The sequence below is a fragment of the Mirounga angustirostris genome, unplaced genomic scaffold, assembly GCF_029215605.1.
Source record: "Mirounga angustirostris isolate CCGP_5_RB_7025 unplaced genomic scaffold, mMirAng1.0.hap1 SCAF_5, whole genome shotgun sequence".
NCBI lineage: Eukaryota > Metazoa > Chordata > Mammalia > Carnivora > Phocidae > Mirounga > Mirounga angustirostris.
The window spans coordinates 162388326-162407990 of NW_026991713.1; the positions used below are offsets into that span (position 1 = coordinate 162388326).

General features: G+C 55.9%; 1 protein-coding gene across 5 annotated transcripts in view; it reads right to left on the reverse strand.

Annotated features, from left to right (window-relative positions):
• Positions 1 to 16490: 16490 nt before the first annotated feature.
• XPO6 (exportin 6) overlaps positions 16491 to 19665 on the reverse strand; it is a 102972-nt gene continuing 99797 nt past the window's right edge. For all 5 annotated transcript variants that reach the window (XM_064592899.1, XM_064592900.1, XM_064592897.1 and 2 more), the window contains one exon: positions 16491 to 17188. In XM_064592899.1, coding sequence (XP_064448969.1) covers positions 17087 to 17188 — 102 coding nt within the window. In that variant the 3' untranslated portion in view covers positions 16491 to 17086. The remainder of the gene's footprint in view (positions 17189 to 19665) is intronic.

Consider the following 19665-nt stretch of genomic DNA (forward strand, 5'->3'; position numbering starts at 1 on the left):
AAATTGAGACTGGAAGAGAAGTGACCTGCCCAAGGTCAATGGCACAGAGCTAAGCTTCAACCCCAGGCGTGTGACTCCAACTCCAGTGGCCCAGGATGGCTTAACCTGGAAAGGGCCTCCCCAGGAACCCTCTGAGTGGTCAACTCCATTCTGTGTGTTGGAAGTTTTGGACCAGAAAAGCAATCTATTGTATTAGAAGAGGGTTTCACTGACATCATGAAGTCAGTGAAGCATGGAGGAAAGAATGGAGCCCCCTCTTGGGTTAAGGATATTATTGAGAGAAAATCTACCCCTGGCCAGCACCCTCCAGGGTGCACCGTGAACCAAGGATGGGCACGCAAGTGGGTGGATTTGGGCTATAAGTCAAAGGGATTGTAGTAAGTCTTCACACTCAGGAATGTGGGTACCACTGGTCTAAAGGGGTCATAATCAATGGGGGGAGGAAGCAGACCAGGTGGTTGTGACCTAGTGTGGCCCCTCCCGTGTATACCTGTAGTCTGGCTGCAGGGCAGAGGGACCTGGGCCCTAGGAGAAGGTGGAGCCTGCCTTCTTGGTGGTTTGGGAGAAATACAGTGGAGGTTGGAAGCTAATGTGGCCTTTCTGCCTAGGCTGTTGTTGTTCTGGCTCTGGTACTTATTTCTGTACCATATTTCTGTGTCATACCTTTTGCCATGTAACTTTGGAGTACTCTTCCACTATGGGCCCACTTCCCTGGCTCTTGACTTTGGATTTGGCCACGTGACTTGCTTTGCCAATAGTATAAGGTAGAAATATTGATGGGCCAGTTCCTAGGCTAGCCCTCAAGGTACCTTGCGTGTTCCCACTTGCCCTCTGTCAATACCAGGATAAGAACACACCTGAGCTAGGCTAGCTAGCCCCAGGAGGAGGACCTTGACTGATAGCCCCCCAACTGACTTCCAGATGCGTGACTGAGCCCAGCCAAGACCAGCAGAGCTCCCTCACTGAGTGCAGCCTAGTTCAGTCAACCAACCAATGCACAGGTCCTCATGAATAAACAAGTGTTGCTTTAAGGCACTGACTTGGCGGGGGGGGGTCATTTTTTACATAACATTTTGGGAGGAAAAGCTAACCGATACAGTGGACATTTGTGTTCTCATTACTTCACATTTCCAGCCCCCAGCCCTCTCCCTAATGACCTGTGTGAGGCATGTCCTCAAAGATGGAATTACTGGTGGCCCCAGGCATCCAGTGCAGCAAGTCTGGGTCACCAGGAAGATGAGAAGAGGTCACCTGGAGACATCTCCCCATTAGAACTCACAGCTTCTCCAGAAACTACGTATATGGAATTGACAGAACTGAAAAAGAATGTGGAGAGCAGAAATGGCCAACATATGTCCCAGAGATGTTCATAAAACATGCCTTCATAAAACCATTCCTTTTCGTTGGACAAGAGGGAAGAAAGAAAGGGAACTCACAAGGACATTGGTTGCTCTAACTGCTGAGCCTTGGTGTCTTCTCATGACGTGGCATGATGGACAGAAGTGTAGTAGCCCCTGGAGCCAGACCATGTGAGTTTGAATCCCAGCTGGCCATTTAGTCTTTCAGTGTCTTGGTTTCTTTGTCTGTAAAGTGAGAATAATAGTAGCCTCTGCCTCAGATTTCTTGTGAAAATTACCTGAATAATACAGAAAATGCTTTAAGCCATACTAACTGTACATGAGAGTCTGTTGAGGGGTTCACAATAAGAGTATTTGTGGATTCCTGGAAAAATGCAAGGGTCTAATAAACATGGGTTCCTCCCTCTTGGAGTACTAGTCAGCCTTATTGCTGTGTAAAAAAAAATACCCAAAACACAGTAGCTTAAAATAGCAAGAAGCTTTTATTAGCTTGCAGTATCTCTGAGTCAGGAATTTGGGACTGGGTTAGCGGGGTGGTTCTGACTCAGGTTCTCTCACAGGGCCACTGTCAAGATGTCGGCCAGGGCTACAGTCTCTGAAGGCTTGACTTCCAAGATGGCTGCCCCAAAAGTTCATGCTGGCTGTTGGCAGAAAGCAGCAGACCCCCCGACCCACCCACCGCCATGCTGATCTGTCTATAGTGTGGCTTGAGTGCCCTCACAAGATGGCAGCTGGCTTCCTCAGAGCCAGTGATCTTAGAGAAAATGAGGCAAAAGCTGCAATGTCTTTTATGATCTGGCTTTGGATGTCACATTTCCATAATATTCAAGGCATTACACAGGTCAATACCAACGAATGTGAGAGAGGACTACTCAGAGATGTGACTAGAAGGTGGGGATCATTAGGGGCCAGTTTGGAGGATGCGGGCTACCTGATCAACATCCAACACCAGTCCACAGAAGATGTCTTTTATCTTCTTGGAATTGTTTTACCATTCAAGGGCCATTTTCCTTTCTTTCTCCATTCCTTCCTTTCTTCTTTCCTCCCTCTCTCCCTTTCTTTCTTCCTTTTTTTCCCCCCTAAGATTTTATTTATTTGAGAGAGAGAGAGAGCACAAGCCTGAAGGGAGGGACAGAGGGAGAAGGAGAAGTAGACTCCCTGCCGAGCAAGGAGCCTGATGTGGGGCTTGATCCCAGGAGCCCGGGATCACGACCTGAGCTGAAGGCAGACGCTTAACCGACTGAGCCACCCAGGTGCCCCTATTTCTAGTTTTTTGATAGAAACAACATTCTTTTTTTTTTTTTAAGATTTTGTTTATTTATTTGAGAGAGAGAGAGAGAGCATGAGAGAGGGGAGGTCAGAGGGAGAAGCAGACTCCCTGCCGAGCAGGGAGCCCGATGCGGGACTCGATCCTGGGACTCCGGGATCATGACCTGAGCCAAAGGCAGTCGCCCAACCAACTGAGCCACCCAGGTGCCCGATAGAAACAACATTCTAATGCACACCCCTTAACATAATTCTTTGTCTATACGTGCCCTAATGTCTTAAATGAAAAAAATCTATAAGTACATCCCCTGGATGCTCTTGTGCCACATATGCAGTAAAGTGTGTCATTTAGAGCTGGCTTAAACCATTCAAGGGACACTCATTGGCTTATACAATTGAAAAGCCCAGGGGGAGGTCTTGCTGTAGGTATGGCTTGATCAAGCTGCTCAAAGATGTCAAGGACTTGGGTCCTCCTCTTCAGGCTTCTGGTTTATCTTCTTTGGCATTCACTTCATCCTTCTGCCCTTGGCTCCACATGGAAGTCCCCAGAATGGCTCCCTTGATTCCGGACCTCACATTTTCACAGCACACCAGCTCTTTCTCAGGCAGTGGGGAGGTGCTCTCTCTGGGAAGCCCCAGTACATGGTTCCTGACACCTCACCATGGACTGGGAGAATGGGATGTTCCAATTGGCTTAAGCCAGTCAGGACGCACCCCGAGAGCTGTGTGTGGCTCAGCCCCCACCCAAACCTCATGGCTGAGACTAAGAGGTGGTTACAGCTGTCATCTAGTTCCATTTAACAAACTTGCAAAACTCAGTGGCATAAAGCAGCAACTGTTTCTCATGATGCTATGGGTTGGAATCTGGGCAACCCTGCTCCTCTCTCCTGCCGTCATGCATGGGTTGCAGTTTTCTGATGGTTCGACCGGGGCTAGGGGGTCAATGATGACCTCACTGGCACATCTGGCAGCTGTCAATGCGCTGGTTGGGGTATCTCAGCTCTCCTCCCCGGAGCCCTTCCCCTGGGGTGAAAGCTGCAAGACTTCTGGAGCTCCACCCCAGGCATGCACATGAGTCCCTTCCATGCATTCTATTGGTCAAACCACCTCAGCCCGGACCTCAGGGGAGGGCAAATAGACCCAATCTCTTGATGGGAGGGGCATGTTACAAAGGGCTGGTAGGTCTGCAGACACTCAGCCCCAGGTGATTAGGGCAGAAGCGGGAGTGGGCGGCTCCTTCTGCCCGCAGATGCCCTGAAGACAGCGTTGGTGTCAATCACAGGAATGTTCCCGGGACCGACTCCCGGGGATGATCTCTGAGATCAGGGGGGATTACATGTCTCCCTCGCTAAATTGAGTCATGAAACTTTTATTAAGGGATATAGTTTGTCAACGCCAAGGAAACAAGGCAATTCTGGGCAGACTCATTAAGAATAAATCCTTCTCCAGCAGAGCAGGTGCCGAGTCTGATGGGATTGTGAAATGAGACAGTGCAGTCAGGAGGGGTTTGCAGAAGGGCAGTCTAGCCTGCTAAGTGCATGCAGAGTGCTTTCCTGGGCCCCAAAGACGCAGGCGCGGAGGGACACCCGTTTTCCCAAGGTTTCTTTAACGAAGGGTTGGCTCCTTGGCAAACATGAGCGACAGCTGCTTCCATCAGACATGGGGGTGTGTGCCCGGCCACCTCTCCATCAACCGAGGAGAGTCACATGTGACCCTGTCGCTCCAGGAACCTGAACCTCAGTCTCTGGCCCCCTCTGACTGGAGGGACAGGACCCACTATCCCAGCTGGAGAGAGACCCTCTGAGCCCTTTGTCCTCCACCCAGTGACCGCGGCCCAGGGAGCCCTCGCTCAGAAAACTGCGAGGTCATGGACACACAGACCGGCCATCTCAGAGCTGTGTGCCATTGGTCAAGCCCCCCTGAACCATCATAAGATGGGTGTGGCAATATCCGTTCGACACATGGAAAACTCCTGGCATGACTTTTTTTTTAGTTTAAGCCAAGATTGTTTTTTCTTGAGCCAAGTTTTGAAATCAAGAGATTTCATACAAACAACTGGATTCTCCACCTTCTCAGGAACCATCTAAAACTCTGCCAGCACAGGGCCTGCATTCCCAGCTGGCAGAATTAGCTGGACTTGAGGTGGTCTCCCCACTTTGCCACACTCCCCACCACTCCCAATTGTCTTATATCAGACCTACTTGGCTCATTTACACCCCCGACCTAATCCCGGCAGCCACTGACCGGACTTGCCCACCCCTGGGTTAGAGGTTCAGCTCCACTGTCCTCAGAGCTGTACCTGGATGGTCTGCCCTCCTAAGTCCACAGCTCAACGTCCAATCTGTGTAGGGAGTGCTCCTGGCTACCCTCCACCTCCTCCATCGCGTCAGCCATCATGACCCAGACCAGCACGGAGGACCTGGGGACAGCCTCCCCAGTCAGTTTGCCGGGCTCCAGAATCCAAATCTATTTTAATTGCCAGGGAGGTCAGTGTGCATGCGGCTTCATCACGGTCCCTGGGCTATTTGACTGGAGCCTCCAGCCACCTCCCCGTAAGTGTCTTCAATCCGTCAGCAAACACTCATCGAGCTCGTGTGCGGTGGCCCCCACGCCAAATCCAGCCCACCACCTGTTTGTGCTTGACCCGCCCGCTAAGAAGGTGCTTTTCACATTTTTAAACAGTTGGGGGCAACAATCAAAATAATATTTTGTGACACTGGAAAATTCTATGAAATTCAAATTTTGGCATCCATCAGGTTTTATTAGAACACGGCCCTGTGGCTTCCCTATCGTCTATGGCTGCCTTGTGCTCCGTTGGCAGAGCTCGGTTGTGGCGACAGAGACAAGCGGCCCGCACAAGTTTGCTGTCTGGCCCTTTCCAGAGAAAGCCTGATGCTCCCCGTCCTGCTGCATTTCAGGCCCTGTTCTGGGTACCGGCGATACAGAGGGGTCTGGTTTCCCAGGGCTGCCGTAACCCATCACCACAAACTGGGCCGCTCCACACAACAAAAACGGACCCTCTCGGTTCTGGAAGCCAGAAGTCTGAGATCAAGGGGTTGGCAGGGCCACACTCCCTCCGGAGGCTCCAGGGGAGGATCCTTCCCTGCCTCTTCCAGGAAGAATGCTGGCACACGTGAGGAGCAGCTAGGGGTCCCCGTGCGGCTGCAGGGGAGTGAGCAAGACGGGAAGAGAAGGATTATAGTCTTGAGTACCGTCAGTTAAGGGGCTGCTGTGTCCAGGTCCTTGGCCACATAGCCAGCAGGATGGACCCCTACTGCGGTTCGGTTCTTTTTATGTACCCATGTCTCGAGGGGACAATCTCAGTTAATCCCCGACTTGGAAACTGTAATGATTGACCTCCTTCCCTCTTTTATTTTGATAAGTGAACTGCAGTGACTTGTGGGAGGTCACTGAGCCCGTGGGTGGCAGGGCAGTGACCCCGGAGTTACTTCCAGGCCTGGAGCCCGCCGCTCCTCACAGCCCTTCCGTGGAGAATCGGGTTTAACAGACCTCACCCAGATTACAGAACTAACAGCAGGAGGCTTGGGAGGAGCTCAGGAGGGGGCCGCCCGTTGTGTCCAGCTTTGACTTTCAAGGTCCATTATCACAGAAAACACGATGGGCACTCTTCTGCTGGACAAGCCCATCCTGTGTGATCCGCGCCGGGCCAGCAGGCCGGCCAGCACCAGCAGACAGTCTCTGAGCCGCCTCCCTGTCCCCCAGTCCCTGTCTGGGGCCCGAGGGTCTAGGCCACTTTTAGGCTGCCCGAGTTTGGGGTAGGGGCACGGAGGCCTCAGCAAGGGCTGCCGAGGAAGGGCTGAGGCTCCTGCCAAGCAAGGCAGCGGCAGCAAGACGTCAGCTCCTGCCTGGGCAGGGTTGGGGGACCAGGGATCACAGTGTTGTACTCCTGTGGACCTTCCAATATTGTTTAAAATTCATGTCAAAATAATACCATCAAATAATACCTCATAATATTACCCCCACCCCCGCCTTCTCAATTCTAGCCACGCTGGGCTTCCTTCTGTTCTCTACCACACCCCGCCGATTCCTGCCTCAGGACCTTTGCACGGCTGTTCCTCCTGCCCGAAGAGCTCTCCTTTTGTCCCCTCCTGAGAGAGCCTCCCCCCAGCCCCCCGACCATCCAGCCAAAGGTGCCCTCTCCTGGGACTGTATGTGTCCCATCACCAATACAATCTCCTTCGATTGGCACCGCCCGAAATGGTCACCTGTGGTTCCTCAGTTGTTCGTTTACTGGCTGTTCTGTCCCCTCCCCTGGAACGCCAGCTACTGGAGGGCAGGACCAGGCCTGTAGTGCTCACTATTGAGTCCCGCATGCCTAAGTCAGAGCCTGGGCCGTGGTGGATTCTCACTGGTTGTTAAACGAAGAAATGAAGAAGGGAGGGAGGGACAGGCCACCAGGCCACTGTCACTCACCTATTTCCTTACTCCACCCCCAGCAAATGGCGCCCAGGCCTCACCCGCAAACCCGATGCAGGATAGCAGCCGCTCATGGGGGGTAGGGGGGGCGCGAGGGGGAGGCAAGCAGGAGAGGAATGGTGAAGAGCCACTTCCAGACGCCGCAAGCCCTTCTCAGCCCAGACTCTGTGAGGCGGCCAGAGAGGGCTGCCGGCCCCGCTGCTCCCTGAGACGCTTTGCCTCAGGATGTGGCAGGACACGGTGACCAGGAACACAGGCTCCCATGGCAGGCTCCTCTGTGTTGGGATCCCCGATCCATCACTTGTGTCCTTGGGCCGGTCACTTAAACCCCGCTGACTCAGTTTCCTCAGCTTGCCGGCTGGGTGGTGGCTGAGGCGGAGGCTCTGCAGGCCCACACCGCTGCCCCTGCCAGCAAGAAGCCTGGGCAGGAGCTTCCTCAGAGCCTGGGGAGGTGAGTAATGCATTTTTATTTTCAGTCCCTCACCCCCGGAGTGGGGTGGAAGATGGGGGTGTGTATCAGTTACCCGGGGCCATGATAATCCTGTATGACAAAGAGCCACAGAACGTCAGTGCCCACAACAACGCATGTTTATTTAGTTCAGGAATAGCAGCTCACTGGGGCCGGATGATCTAGAATGAGCCGCCTGGAGAGCTTTGCCGACCTCCCCTGGGCCCACTCGTGTGTGCAGGGGGCGGCTGACGTCCTCCTGCTCTCAGCTCCACCTGCTCACCTGTCTGGGGTGGATCCAGGCTGGGTTCAACAGGGCAGCTCGCTGAGCTTGGCCGGCCCGCTCGGGGGTCTGCAGTGGGCTGATGTTGGCAAGCTAGGCTGGCCTCGGCTCTTCCCCACGGGTTCCTCCACCCCCCTCCTGGGACCAGTGGGGCAGTCCTGGCCGACTCTTCCTGACAAGGGCAGACAAGGACACAAGCATGGGGTCTCTGAAGGTCCGGGCTCAGAACTGACCGCTGTCACTTTCACTTACCCTGTAAGCCCAAGTAAGTCACAGGGCCAAACCCAGTCAAGGGGTGGGAAATAAATTCCTCCTCTTTAGTGGAAGAGATGCAAGCCACAAGGCAAAGGGCAAGCGTGGAGGGGGTAAAGAGCCAGCGCGACGGTGATCTACTGCACAGTGCTGGCTACTGGAATTTGGGGGTACACTTGGGAACCTGGACATCAGTGGCATTTCTGGCCCAGTGACTTTTGAAGGTGGGAGGCCCATTGCAGGTGTCCAGGTCCCTAGTTGATCTTGATCTGAAGGCACTGCACCTGGTGGGACCAAGGGGAAATCACCTTCTTTCCCTGGGGCCCTCAAAAGGATAGGCAAGGGCCCCCTTTGTCCCAGCAGAAGTTAGAGGAGGAGATGGCATCAAAGGACCACTCTGGTGACCACAGAACTGAGGGGTGGTGCGGACTCCTGACCTGGACACAGTGCTGAGGACTGAGCCATGGCGAGGGTCAGCTCAGTGCCCGAGGGATCCTCTGCTCCAGATTGACGTGGGCCCCCATCTGTAGGGACCTCGGTGCCTCCAAGCCCGAAGGAGCCGGTAAGCGGGCAAGGGGGGAGGAGGGTGCGGTCGAGCCAGATGCGCCCCCGCAGGTGTGCACAGAGCAGCCCTGGGGCCCAGCTCTGGGCTCTGGCTCCTTCAACATCCCTGGGAGGAACGCGTACTGAGTCTGCTTTGTAGACAAGGGCCCAGCACCAGAGAGCCTAAGTGATTTGGCCAAGGTCACACAGCTGGGCCGACGGACGTGCGCTTGGATGCCCAAGAGATCAGCCTACATACAAGGGAAATAGTATCACTTCGAAATAGTAAATCTATCTAATTCTGTGACTTTAGTATTGTTTTTGTTTCTCTCCCTACCCCCCTTCCCCAGTTTTACTAACTGACTGGTCTAATTGACTTAGAACTGTTTCTATTTACTTAGGGGTGGGCGTCGGCACTACGGTGTTTCCAACATTTAGAGTCTGACCCTGCTGTGAGGAAGCAGGAGCATGGGAACTTGAACCCAGATCTGCCCGAGTCTGACTCTCACCTCCTCAGTGAGGTCAGGCAGACTCTGACTCCCACCACCAAGCCCTCAGACACCCACCTCTCCGGCTGCCTCCAGAGGGGTGGGGACTGGGAGAGAGGAAACAGAGGGTGCCCCCCCCCCCCCCGCCTCCACCTGGAAGGCCCAGGCCTGAAGGCTTGCACCGCGGGCCCCCCCCCACCACCACCACCGATGGGGAGGGTCTGTGGGGCGGGTCTGGCTGTAGGAGGCCTAGGGATCCAGAAATACTTGTGTGGCCACCTAGTGGGTTCTGGTCACCTTGCAGCTGCCCATGGCTTTGTGTCTGGGGAAAGTTCTCCCCTCAGGAGTCCCGCCCACCCCCCCCCCCCCAGGTGTAGACGGCGATTCTCGCGTCCCAGCCCCCCTTTCACCAGATGTGCCTACGTAGGAATCCAACATGGGAGCCAGTCAAGCCGCTTCCCGGAGCAGAAGGCCGAGCGTGCGCGGTGAAGGACATCAAGACTTCAGAGGCGGGCAGTAGGACGGACTGGCGGCTGGAGTGTAGCCCCTGGTGGTAGAGCTCCAAGCCTGATTAAGGATTCCCTGAGCAGCCTGATGTCCTCGTCAAGTCCCGCGGGTGAGCACGGACATATGGCAACAAAGCACCTTCCCCCTGGTTCTTCCGAGTGTGAGCGGCTGGCCACAAAGCTCCTGTCCCCTCAAGTGTGTGAGTCCAGGACAGACCCCAAAACTCGGCCCCTGGGAGGCTGAAGGAAACTGGGGGATGGGAGGGAGAGAGAGCAGACAGACCAAAGGAGGGGGAAGGGGACAGACCACATGGAGAGAGGACCAGCGGCCACCACCCCCATGAGCTTCACCTGTCGTCACGTCCAAGCTGCCGGAGTGAGGACCAGCCAGTGAGCCCCGGACCCCTCGGGAGCCACAGTGATTGAGCTTCTCATGGGTGTCCCCTGAGGACTTCCTGTGGGTGGCAGCCAGCATGTTGCCGCGGGACCGACCAGCAGAACGGATGTCCATCTGGCTCTTCTCACTGCCAACTCCCTTTTCAACGGCCATGGATTCTCCAGAGTTATCTAGAAGGGCAGTGGGGGTTGGCTCCAGGGGGTGGGGTGGTTGACAGCAGGAGGGAAAGTCCTAAACCCCCAGGGCCCCCTGGCTGAGTCACCTGAGCCAGGGTGGGGGGGATGGGGCCGGTTCCCATGATGGGAGAGGAAAGCTGAGGCTCCTCTCATGCGCAGGGGGACCCCAGCGCTGCCCAGAGCAACAGGCCCCCCGGGGGAGGGGAGCAGCTGCAGCCCCCACCGCTGGACTGGTGGGGCTGGGAAGGCAGGGGGGCTGCTCCACACCCACTACAAACAGCCCTGAGGCCTCAAGGCCGCTCCCTCTGATCTTCTACTCCCTGACAGGGAAGGACGGTGGGGGCCGCAGGGGCCAGTGACAGCTTTCATTAATACTCACCTACTGCGTCCCGCAGGAGACCAGGAGGCCGGTACAGGTCAGATGTTACAGATGGGAGCACAGCCTATAGACTCACGGAGCCTCGGATCCAGGATTGAGCCCATTTTGGATATTCAGGCCAGCCCCATCTAAGAGTGGCCTTTTGGGTTGTGGGTCTAAAATCCACAACAAGGGCTAGGGATCCCTCCCACAACCCCAGACACATAAGCAGCACCCCCTTGAAGCCACCTTGGAAAGAGGGGGATGAAGGGAAAGGGAGACAAGACAGTTTTGATGGGGAGTGTGACAAATCCACCATGGACAGCTGTGCAAGTTGTTCACTGCCCAAGAAGGCCTGGCTGAGGGGGTAGGTCCCGGCTGAAATCGTGCCCACCCTCCACCCTCCTTGGTACAGAGCTGCACCTGCTCAGAGGAAGAGGTGCCTTTCGGAATTCGCAAAAAGCCCATCTAGAGTTTGAACTTTAATGGAACATTTTATCCAGAAGAACCTGTTTTAAATGTGGAGAGAATGGCTTCTGTTAAATTAGCACATTTTTTTAAAAATACATTTTTCCTGCCACCCGTTTTTCAGAGCAAAATGAGATCAGTTACAGAAGGAGGTACATTTTGTGCACATCTGACTCCGATCAGAGTACTGAGTACATTTTGTCCACCCCCCAGCACGCATGTGTGTGCATGCACACACACATCCTCACGTAAAGCCACGTGGCACACAATAGGATCCCCCCTCCCTTTCTGGAGGACAGAACTCCTGTGCTTCGTGCCTAGACCTTGACCCAGTACCTGTCACAGTGAAGACCCTCAGCAAATGTCCAGCGATGAGCGAAAGGACCGGACCATAAATGATACGTATCCTTGAGCTAAGGGTGAGTCCGACGTGCATCGTCACGGTGAGGGAAACCTACACAGCTGGCCCTGGATTCCACAAGCCCCATCCACGTAGAAACCCCAAGGACCTTTGCCCTCAGTGGGGCCGAGTGCCCAGGGCCTCCCCGATGTGCAGCCCCGTCTGGATCACCTGCAAACTGAATTCTGCAAACAGCTCTCAAAGCCCCTGGGACGTGGGGGCAGGGGGAGCAGGACCCCTGGCTATGGAGTCCCACCTTACCGTGCGCCAGGAAGCAGGCCCCCTCCTCACGCCCACTGGCTTGACTGCCCACCGCACCTCGAGAAGAGGTAGGGCCCAGAAAGGGAAGGGGACGGGATGGGCAGGCACAGTGAATCCAGGACCCACCACGGGGACCCAGACTCCAAGCTCTCAGCTCCCTGTTCTTCCCACAGCTCAGGCGCCACCTGCAGAGTGCCTCAACTCAGGTCTGTCACAAGGCAGAAAACAGTAGTGTAGCCATAGTGCCTTTGGCAGGGAACAGAGCAGGATTTGGAATTCTCCAGACTCGAGCCCTATAGACCTGAAAGTGGACCCCAGCTTCGCCAGTGATGTGCTGTGTGGCCTTGGGCAAGTCACCACCCTCTCTGAACCTCGATTTTCTCATCTGTAAGCTTTTGCTCTGAAGGCAGGGAATCCTAAGGGGGTGGGTGGGCACCTGCCAAAAGCAAAGCCGGCTGCATCTGGGAGGCAGTGACAGCCTGTCTCCTCCTGTCTCTTCCAGCATGGAGGAGGTGGGAACCATTTTTGGAAATGCCACAACACAGATCATTAACGTAATAAAACCCCCAGAGCTTCCTCTGGGCTCCCGGCACCTCCCCAGGCAGGCTCAGCAGCGAAGATTGAGGAGGTCTGCCCATCTTTCTCTGGAGTCTCAATCACTCCTACTTGAGTGTCCTTCCGAGGCTGGAAGCAAGGTCGCCGCCACTCCTGGGGAGCTCAGGAGTCATCGGCTCCCGCATGGGAACACAGGTGGGGAAGAGGCAGGACGCGGACCTACTGGAGCCTCTGGGCCTCAGGCCCCAGCCAGCTGCAGACACCAATGTGAGTCTGAGAAACTAGGTCCCAGATTAACTGCCCACAGTGTCCCAGAGGCCACGTCCACCTAACTGGCCCGCCGTGGCTTAGGCTGAAATAGCCAGAGAGAGCTGGGGTCTCTAGGGACCACACAGCTCACCCAAAGGGGGGTGTGTGTGTGTGTGTGTGTGCAGCTAGTGTTGTTGATCTCCAAGGAACATGTATTATTTCTATAATGAAGCTTATTTTTATTTTTTTAAAGATTTATTTGAGAGAGAAAGCACGCGCATGCACATGAGCGGGGGAGGGGCAGAGGGAGAGGAGAAAGAGAATCCCAAGCAGACTCCGTGCTGCGCACGGACCTGAGGCGGGACTCGATCCCACAGCCCATGAGATCATGACCTGAGCCGAAACCAAGAGTTGGATGCTTAATCGACTGAGCCACCCCGGCTTATTTTTAAAATCTACCCGTTGCCAAAATGCCCACCTGTGTCTGGCCTATGTTTCACTTCAATAATTTTTCAGCCCACCCCCGGCCCACCCCAGGGAAGGCACCCAACGTGGACTCAGCAAGAGCTCCCAGTGCCCTTCAGGGTCACCGGGGCTCAGAGCCAGCTTCAGGCCTAACCCAGCAGGCCGCATGACCGTGCTATCCCACCCACTCCAAGGCTGGAGCCAATTAATTAACATGGATTTCTACAGATGTTTCCAATGATGCAAGCAGGGAAGAGCGGAAAGGGGAGCCCTTGAGCTAAAGAAATCCTTCACTGTAGAGCTCTTCACTCGAGGGCTTTTCCCCGAGGAGCCCTGAAAAGTAAGGCTTGGCGTTGGAAGCAGACACCGAGAACGTAGCTTCGTTATGTTAAAAATTAGAGTGACTCCAGGCTTCCTCGTGTGAGGAGAAACCCATTTGGATGAATCTGGAAAACCCTCAGGCACTCGACATTTTGGGGCACCTGCTGTGGGCCGAGCCCCACCCCTGCCTTCCTGTGGGCGGGGCCACCACAGGTGCCGTGGGGCAGTCAAGGCGATTCAGGGGCGCTCCTGAGAGGCGGTCAGGGAAGACCTCTGCTTTGCCCCGAGCAGGTCCCGGAGACGCCCCAGCGCCGTTAGGCCACATCTTCCCACGTGCTCGCCGCACAGAACAGGACGCTGCCCGTCATCAGCTGTGTGTCTCCGGGCTGGTGACCACGGTGGGCCCCTCCGATGAACGAGGGGGCTGCACCTGAAGCTGAAAGGAAGCGCGTGTCCCACCCATTTCCCCGTCAAAGCTTCATGACAATTTGGCAATTTGCAAAGTCTCCAGGCAGCTCCAGCCCGCCAGCCCACCTTCAGACCCCATCGCCCCTGTGTCCACACCCGTTTGCCCACCGGGGAGCTCCTCCACACCCTCCAGGAACCGGCTCGGTGGTCCTCACCCTCAGTGAGGCCCCCCTGATCCTCGGCTCTCCATCCGTTTCGTGGGCCCCCAACCCCCATCACTGCACTTAGCACACCTCTCGGCAACAAGCTGTCTGTCCGTCTCCTCACGGGCCTGCAAGTCCTGGCAGGCACCAGCTGCCTTATTAGCCTCTAAGTCCTTCACTTGCAGCCCAGCACCGGGCTTAGACAGGGATTCCGGAAATAACGTTTGTTAAATTCACTGTCGTCAATCAGGGTTCCTGTCAAGGCCCCGGGAGTCAACTAGAACCATCAGCACCTCTCTTCTCCCTGGTCCCAGCCAGCCTCCCTGCGGAGACGTCACTAGGGGATAACGGTGGCGCTGAGAAGTGGGCAGGAGAGTCCCCAAGATCCACAAAAAGCAGGGGCTGATTTGGTCAAATGATCTCAGCGGAGCCTTACAAGCTCAGACATTTTGCAACTCTGAAGTCTGTAACTTAAGCTTCTTCAGAAGAGAAATCAGGCCTAGCAGGATCCATCAGAAGCCTCGAGAACATGTGTGCCGTCACCTCCACATGGAGGATGCGGACCCGTGGAGACCGTCACACAAGCACGGAGATTCATGTGCACTGATGCTCGCTGCAGCAGCAAACGTTTGCAATCAGAAAAACTGTAAACAAAGCATGTCCCTGGAATGCCCTCCGCCATTAAAAATCACGTTCTAGAACAGTAACACGGAAACGGTCACAGCGCGATAATGAATAAAAGAGGCTGCAAAACAACACGAGCTCAATTTTACAATGAAAAAAAGGAAAAGGAAGAGCAAAACCATATGTGTTTGTACGTATTTGGGAAAGAAAATTCACCAAAATATTAACAGTGGTTTTCTCTGAGCAGTAGGATTAGATGACCTTTTTAGCTTTCTGCATTTTTCACTACAGTATTTTAGTCAGGAAGAAATAAAAAAGGCTATGGAAAAGAAAGTCAACCCTCTGTGGCGTGAGGCCGATGGCAGACAAGTGGAAGAAAAGGTTGGAAGTTGGAAGTGTTTCATCAGAACCATCCCAGAGCCAGTGGCTATGCCTCGGGTGGATGTCACTGATGGGGACAGACCATCGTGACAGCCTCCCTGCACTCAAAAGGCGGCAGAGCAAGCGGCCCACTCGGTGAAATCCTCGGCATTGTCAGTCCACGGCCAAGACTGACTAAAGGCTCGCTGGGGCCTCCCCCTGGCCCCTCCCTCAGAATGCAGTCTCTGGGTTTGTCAAGGGCCTGAGAAGACACCAATTCCAGCCACACTCCTTAAGGCCTGCTCTGTGCCAGGCCCTACAGGTGGGTGGGGCGGTGCACACTGCAGACAAGAGGGATGAGTCAGGGGAGCACAGGGGAGCAGACCCTTTCTGCAGGTCACCCAGCCTCTGCTTGCACACCTCCAAGAATGGGGAGCTCACTACAACCCACACAGCTGGAGCCATGCCCGGCAGTCTAGAAACAAAACTGCTGGGCCCACCATATTCCCTGCAGCCTTTCCCCTACCACCCCAAATCCTGCCTCCTCGAGTTCCGTCCCAGCTCTCAGGCGACAGATCCCATCCCTTTGCCCCTTCCATCTGCCGGCATTCAAAAAGCCCTTTCACCGGCTCAGGCGTAGACCACACTCAAGCCTTCCCACACAGGCAGGTGACATGGTATTTATAGCCCAAGAATAATTGGATGTTAATTCCTTTCTGCAAAAGAGCGACTGGAGTTTCAATTTCCTCTTCTCCGAACTCTCAAGTGGGGCTAGCTGCAGCTGGGAGGCTGTGATTGACACGCGTGCGCACACACAGCCCAGGTACCCCTGCCCCCCCAGCCCCCCACAGTGATGCTAATAAAGGCCTCAGAAGCAGAAGCCATCAGCCCCCCAACTCCTTCCTCTCCAGTTCTACCACCGAGCCAGTGGCCACCCTCACTGCAGGTGAGCAAGCCTCTTCCAGCCAGGGCTGGGATTCCACATGACAATCTAGCCTCGTCCAGGGGTGCCTGGCTGGCTCAGTCAGTGGAGCGTGCGACTTTTGATCTCAGCGTTGTAGGTTTGAGCCCCACGTTGGGCGTAGAGATCACTTAAAAATAAAATCTTAAAACAAAACAGAAGAATCTAGCCTAGTCCTGTCAGTCTGGTCACCGGGACCCTTAAGGCAGGAGGAGCTGCCGATGCGTCATCCCAGCAACCTCAGGACAAGCACGACTGCCACACAGGAATGGCTGACCAGGCCCAGCTCTCAGACACACCACTGAGCCCCGAGTGCCCTCTCCTGCGCAACCTCTCCTCTCACACCCGCCACCCACTCAGCCCTCTACCCGGCTGCTGACCTCCAGCGAGACTTCGGTCCACCGACGGGCAATGCCTGGCTGGGTCTCTCGGGAAGGATCCATTCTCTAGGAGGAGGGGTGGCAGACCGCACCTGGGCTCCACACCCACCCGCACCGCCAGGTGAGCCTGGGCCCTGTGTCTCCCGCAGCTTAACGGAGCGGCTGTCTAGGAGACCCCACCCAAGCTGGCCCTCCTCTGCGGTGCTCTCCCGGGGCCCCGCCGCGGGCCCCGACCTCACTGCCCTGCTCCCCACCAGGACGGCCCTGCACCTGCACATGGCTGGGGCGGGGGGGCTGAGTGGAAAGACGCTCCCTGACTAGGGTTTATATAACAACAACATAAGCATTTTATTTTTTCATTAAGCTTCTTAGTTTCTTAGTATCACAATGGAATGATGAGAAAACGAGAACAAAAAAACCCACAAGTCTGCAAATCTCTGACGAAGAGCAGAGACTTCAAGGCAACCAGAGGGGAGGGCAGGAGAGGCTTGACAGAAGTGCCAAAACAGTTCCAGCATCAAGTCTCTCCGGGGCCGGCTGGGCCGGGGGCGGAATGGTGAGAAGGTGGCACTGTCATGAGCGGTCCTTGGCGTTTCTGCCTCGTGGCTGACGTCCGTGGGCACGGCGCGGACCAGCCCGCAGGATTCCCTGGGGCCTCCCTGGAACCTGGTCGCACGACCCTCCGCCCGCTCCCGATGCCCTGGGCACTCAAACCAGCGCTAAGATGCACCCTGCAGCCCACTCGGCTGGGTGGGCAGCAGGAGAGAAGCGTGGAGAGGGGCGGGGGGCAGGCACCGCCGTCCAGGGTGCGAGAATCCAGGGAGCGGCCGAGGCCTGTCCGGGCGCCGTCCGTGGCAGAGGGCGGAGGGGAGGCAGGTGACAGCCGGAGCTCGCGTCCCCTGGCGGTAAGCAGGCCGTGCTAGAGCTTCACGGTGCCGGGGGGCAGGCTGTCATTGCAGAGTCTGTAGTAACGCAGGTCGTTGACCAGCCTGTGCACGTTCTGGGTGAACGAAGGCAGGTCCTGGAAGGCAGGGGCACAGCTGCAGCCCAGTCCCACCCAACACCCCAAATCACCCCCCAACCCCACCCGAGCTACTTCGATCCTGAGGTGGGCCTCAGAAGTCTGCAAAAGCTTTATGATAGTTAGAATATCTACACCCATCATGCACCACGTGTCAGCCAAGGCCCTGTGGGAGCCCACCACAGGCCAGCCCCTGCCCCAAGCAATCCAGATGCTAAAGTCACTCCACCTTCACCACGAGCCCACGGTGCAGGTTTCATTAGTGCCCCCGTGTGAAGGGTGAAGAAAGTGAAGCACAGAGAGATTCCGAAACTTGCCCCAGGTCCCACGGAAAGAAGGGAAGGGGATCCAGACTGGACTCGCCCGTCAACACAGGTATGTCTGCCAATGCACACCTCTCCTTCACCCCAGCTGGCCGAGCCGTAGCCATAGACTCCTCCCCCACCCCGGGCTCCGGGCAGGCCCTCCCGATCAGGAGGGACACCCCCACAGGAGCCCACAGGCCGCAGACACCAATGGAGAGAGGACCCCTCGCAGCTGGAACCCCCAACTCTACCATAACCCAGCAAGACCACCCGAGGTCCGCCTCCTTGTGCTTAGACCGGGATCACTGGGTGCCACACTGCAGGTCCAAATGTAGAGTAACATCAACGGTGCCTGCCACAGAGCCAGTGGGACCCCACGTGGCTGGCCGTGCCACGGCAGTACCTTCTGGAAGCCCGCTAGCAGGGCTCTACGGTGCGCCTCGGCCCACCCGCCCTTCACCTGGCTAACCTCTCCTCTTCAAACTCACCTCAAAGCCTGCCTCTGCCAAAGAGGCCCCAGCTGGTGAGGCGGGCACCTCTGCTCCTCACTCTCCAAGTGCCCTTGGCCCACCCCGCGTGTGGGCCGTGCACGCTGGCTCTGCAACCCCGGCATCCAGCCAGGAATCCTGCTTCCTGGCTCTAGCATTCCCAAGTTCTCTAACTGCCAACTCCCAGCTGAGCTTGCTGGGCCTCGGCTCATCTGTGAAATGGGATTAGTAACAGGATCTACACTTCGGAAGGTTGTTGGAAGGCTTCCAAGAGCCGGGGCATGTGAAGTGCTTGGCCCAGTGTCATCCACAGAGGGCGATGCTGCCTGTCTTCCCAGCAAGGCTCCTTTGAAGGCGGGGAGAGGGACTGGAGCCCCAACACCCTACACAGGGCCCAAGAGCCAGCCAGTGTCAGGTACACGGTAAACAGATGAATGAAGGCGCAGGTTTGTTTACTTATTTCATCCTCCAGAAAACAAACCAAAGGGGTGTCTTTTAGATCAGTGGCTCCCAAATGCCAAATTCAAATGTCCTGGGTGGGGGGGGAACACAAGAGTACGTTTCTGTATATTTAATAAGCCCCCCAGGTGCACAGATGCAGAACTAGATTTGGAAGGCCACCGCTTTCTCAATCAAGACATTGACTGATAAGGACATCATTAGAAACTGAGAGTTAAATATTAGGACTTGGCCTCAAGGAACAGGAAGGAACACTACCCAAGTGGCTGAAGTGAGCTTCCAGAAGCTCAGGAGAAGACAAGACAGATCCCGGGGAAAGATACATTCCAAGGCAAAGGAAAACAAGGAAAGGAGGAGTCCAAGACAAAGGAAAACAGGAACTGAGTGAGTCTAAGAGAAAACTACCGTGATGCATATCACAGATGAGATAAGCAAGGAATGAGCAGAGTTTGCTCCAGCAAGAGCCCTGTGTAGGTCTGCACATGGAAGTGGGACTGCCGGCCGGCTGCTCCAGCGCAGGAGGCAAGGCAGGGACACCACGAGGATGAGGGAGAAAGGTTTCATCCTGCCGTGTGTCAGGCGGTGAAGGATGAAACGGACTCGTTCCACGGGAAGAGTTCCAAGAGGGGCCTAGCTGGCAAGTGCAGAGACCTAACGGCTGAGAGAGGAAAGGGGGCAGGTGAGTGTCCAGACAGGACACCCCAGGACAGGAGAAGCTGGGGGCCATGGGACCCAGACACACCGGCCACAATGGCTCTGTGTGCATCCAGTGCCTTCACCACCCCAGCCCCCACTCCATTCCCGCCATGTTCCCTGGGCGGACAGCAGGTCAGCCCACGCTGAACCAGGAGGTCTGGGCAGAGTCCAGGGGCCCATCCCTAACCCTGGGGGGACTCCGAGACGTGGCTCTTGAGCGCCAATCTTCCCAGACTGTCTCCAAGTTTGGGCTATAGTGGCTCAGGACCCGGGAGAAAACGATGACTGCGCCCAGGGGGATGGGTGTGCTCGATGGGGTGCAGAGGCAATCAGACAGACTGCTGGGGCCGGGGCTGGGGCCCGACGGCTGAGACGAAGAACACGTTGGCTGCAGGAGCCCCCACCGTGGGGAGGCGGGACCCCCCGCGTCCAGCCACAGCACCAGGTTGTTCAGGAGCCACTAGTGGGCACAGACCACACACGGAAGTGGCCTGCCCCTTCCTCCCTGAGCAGGTGCCAGGGTGAGAGC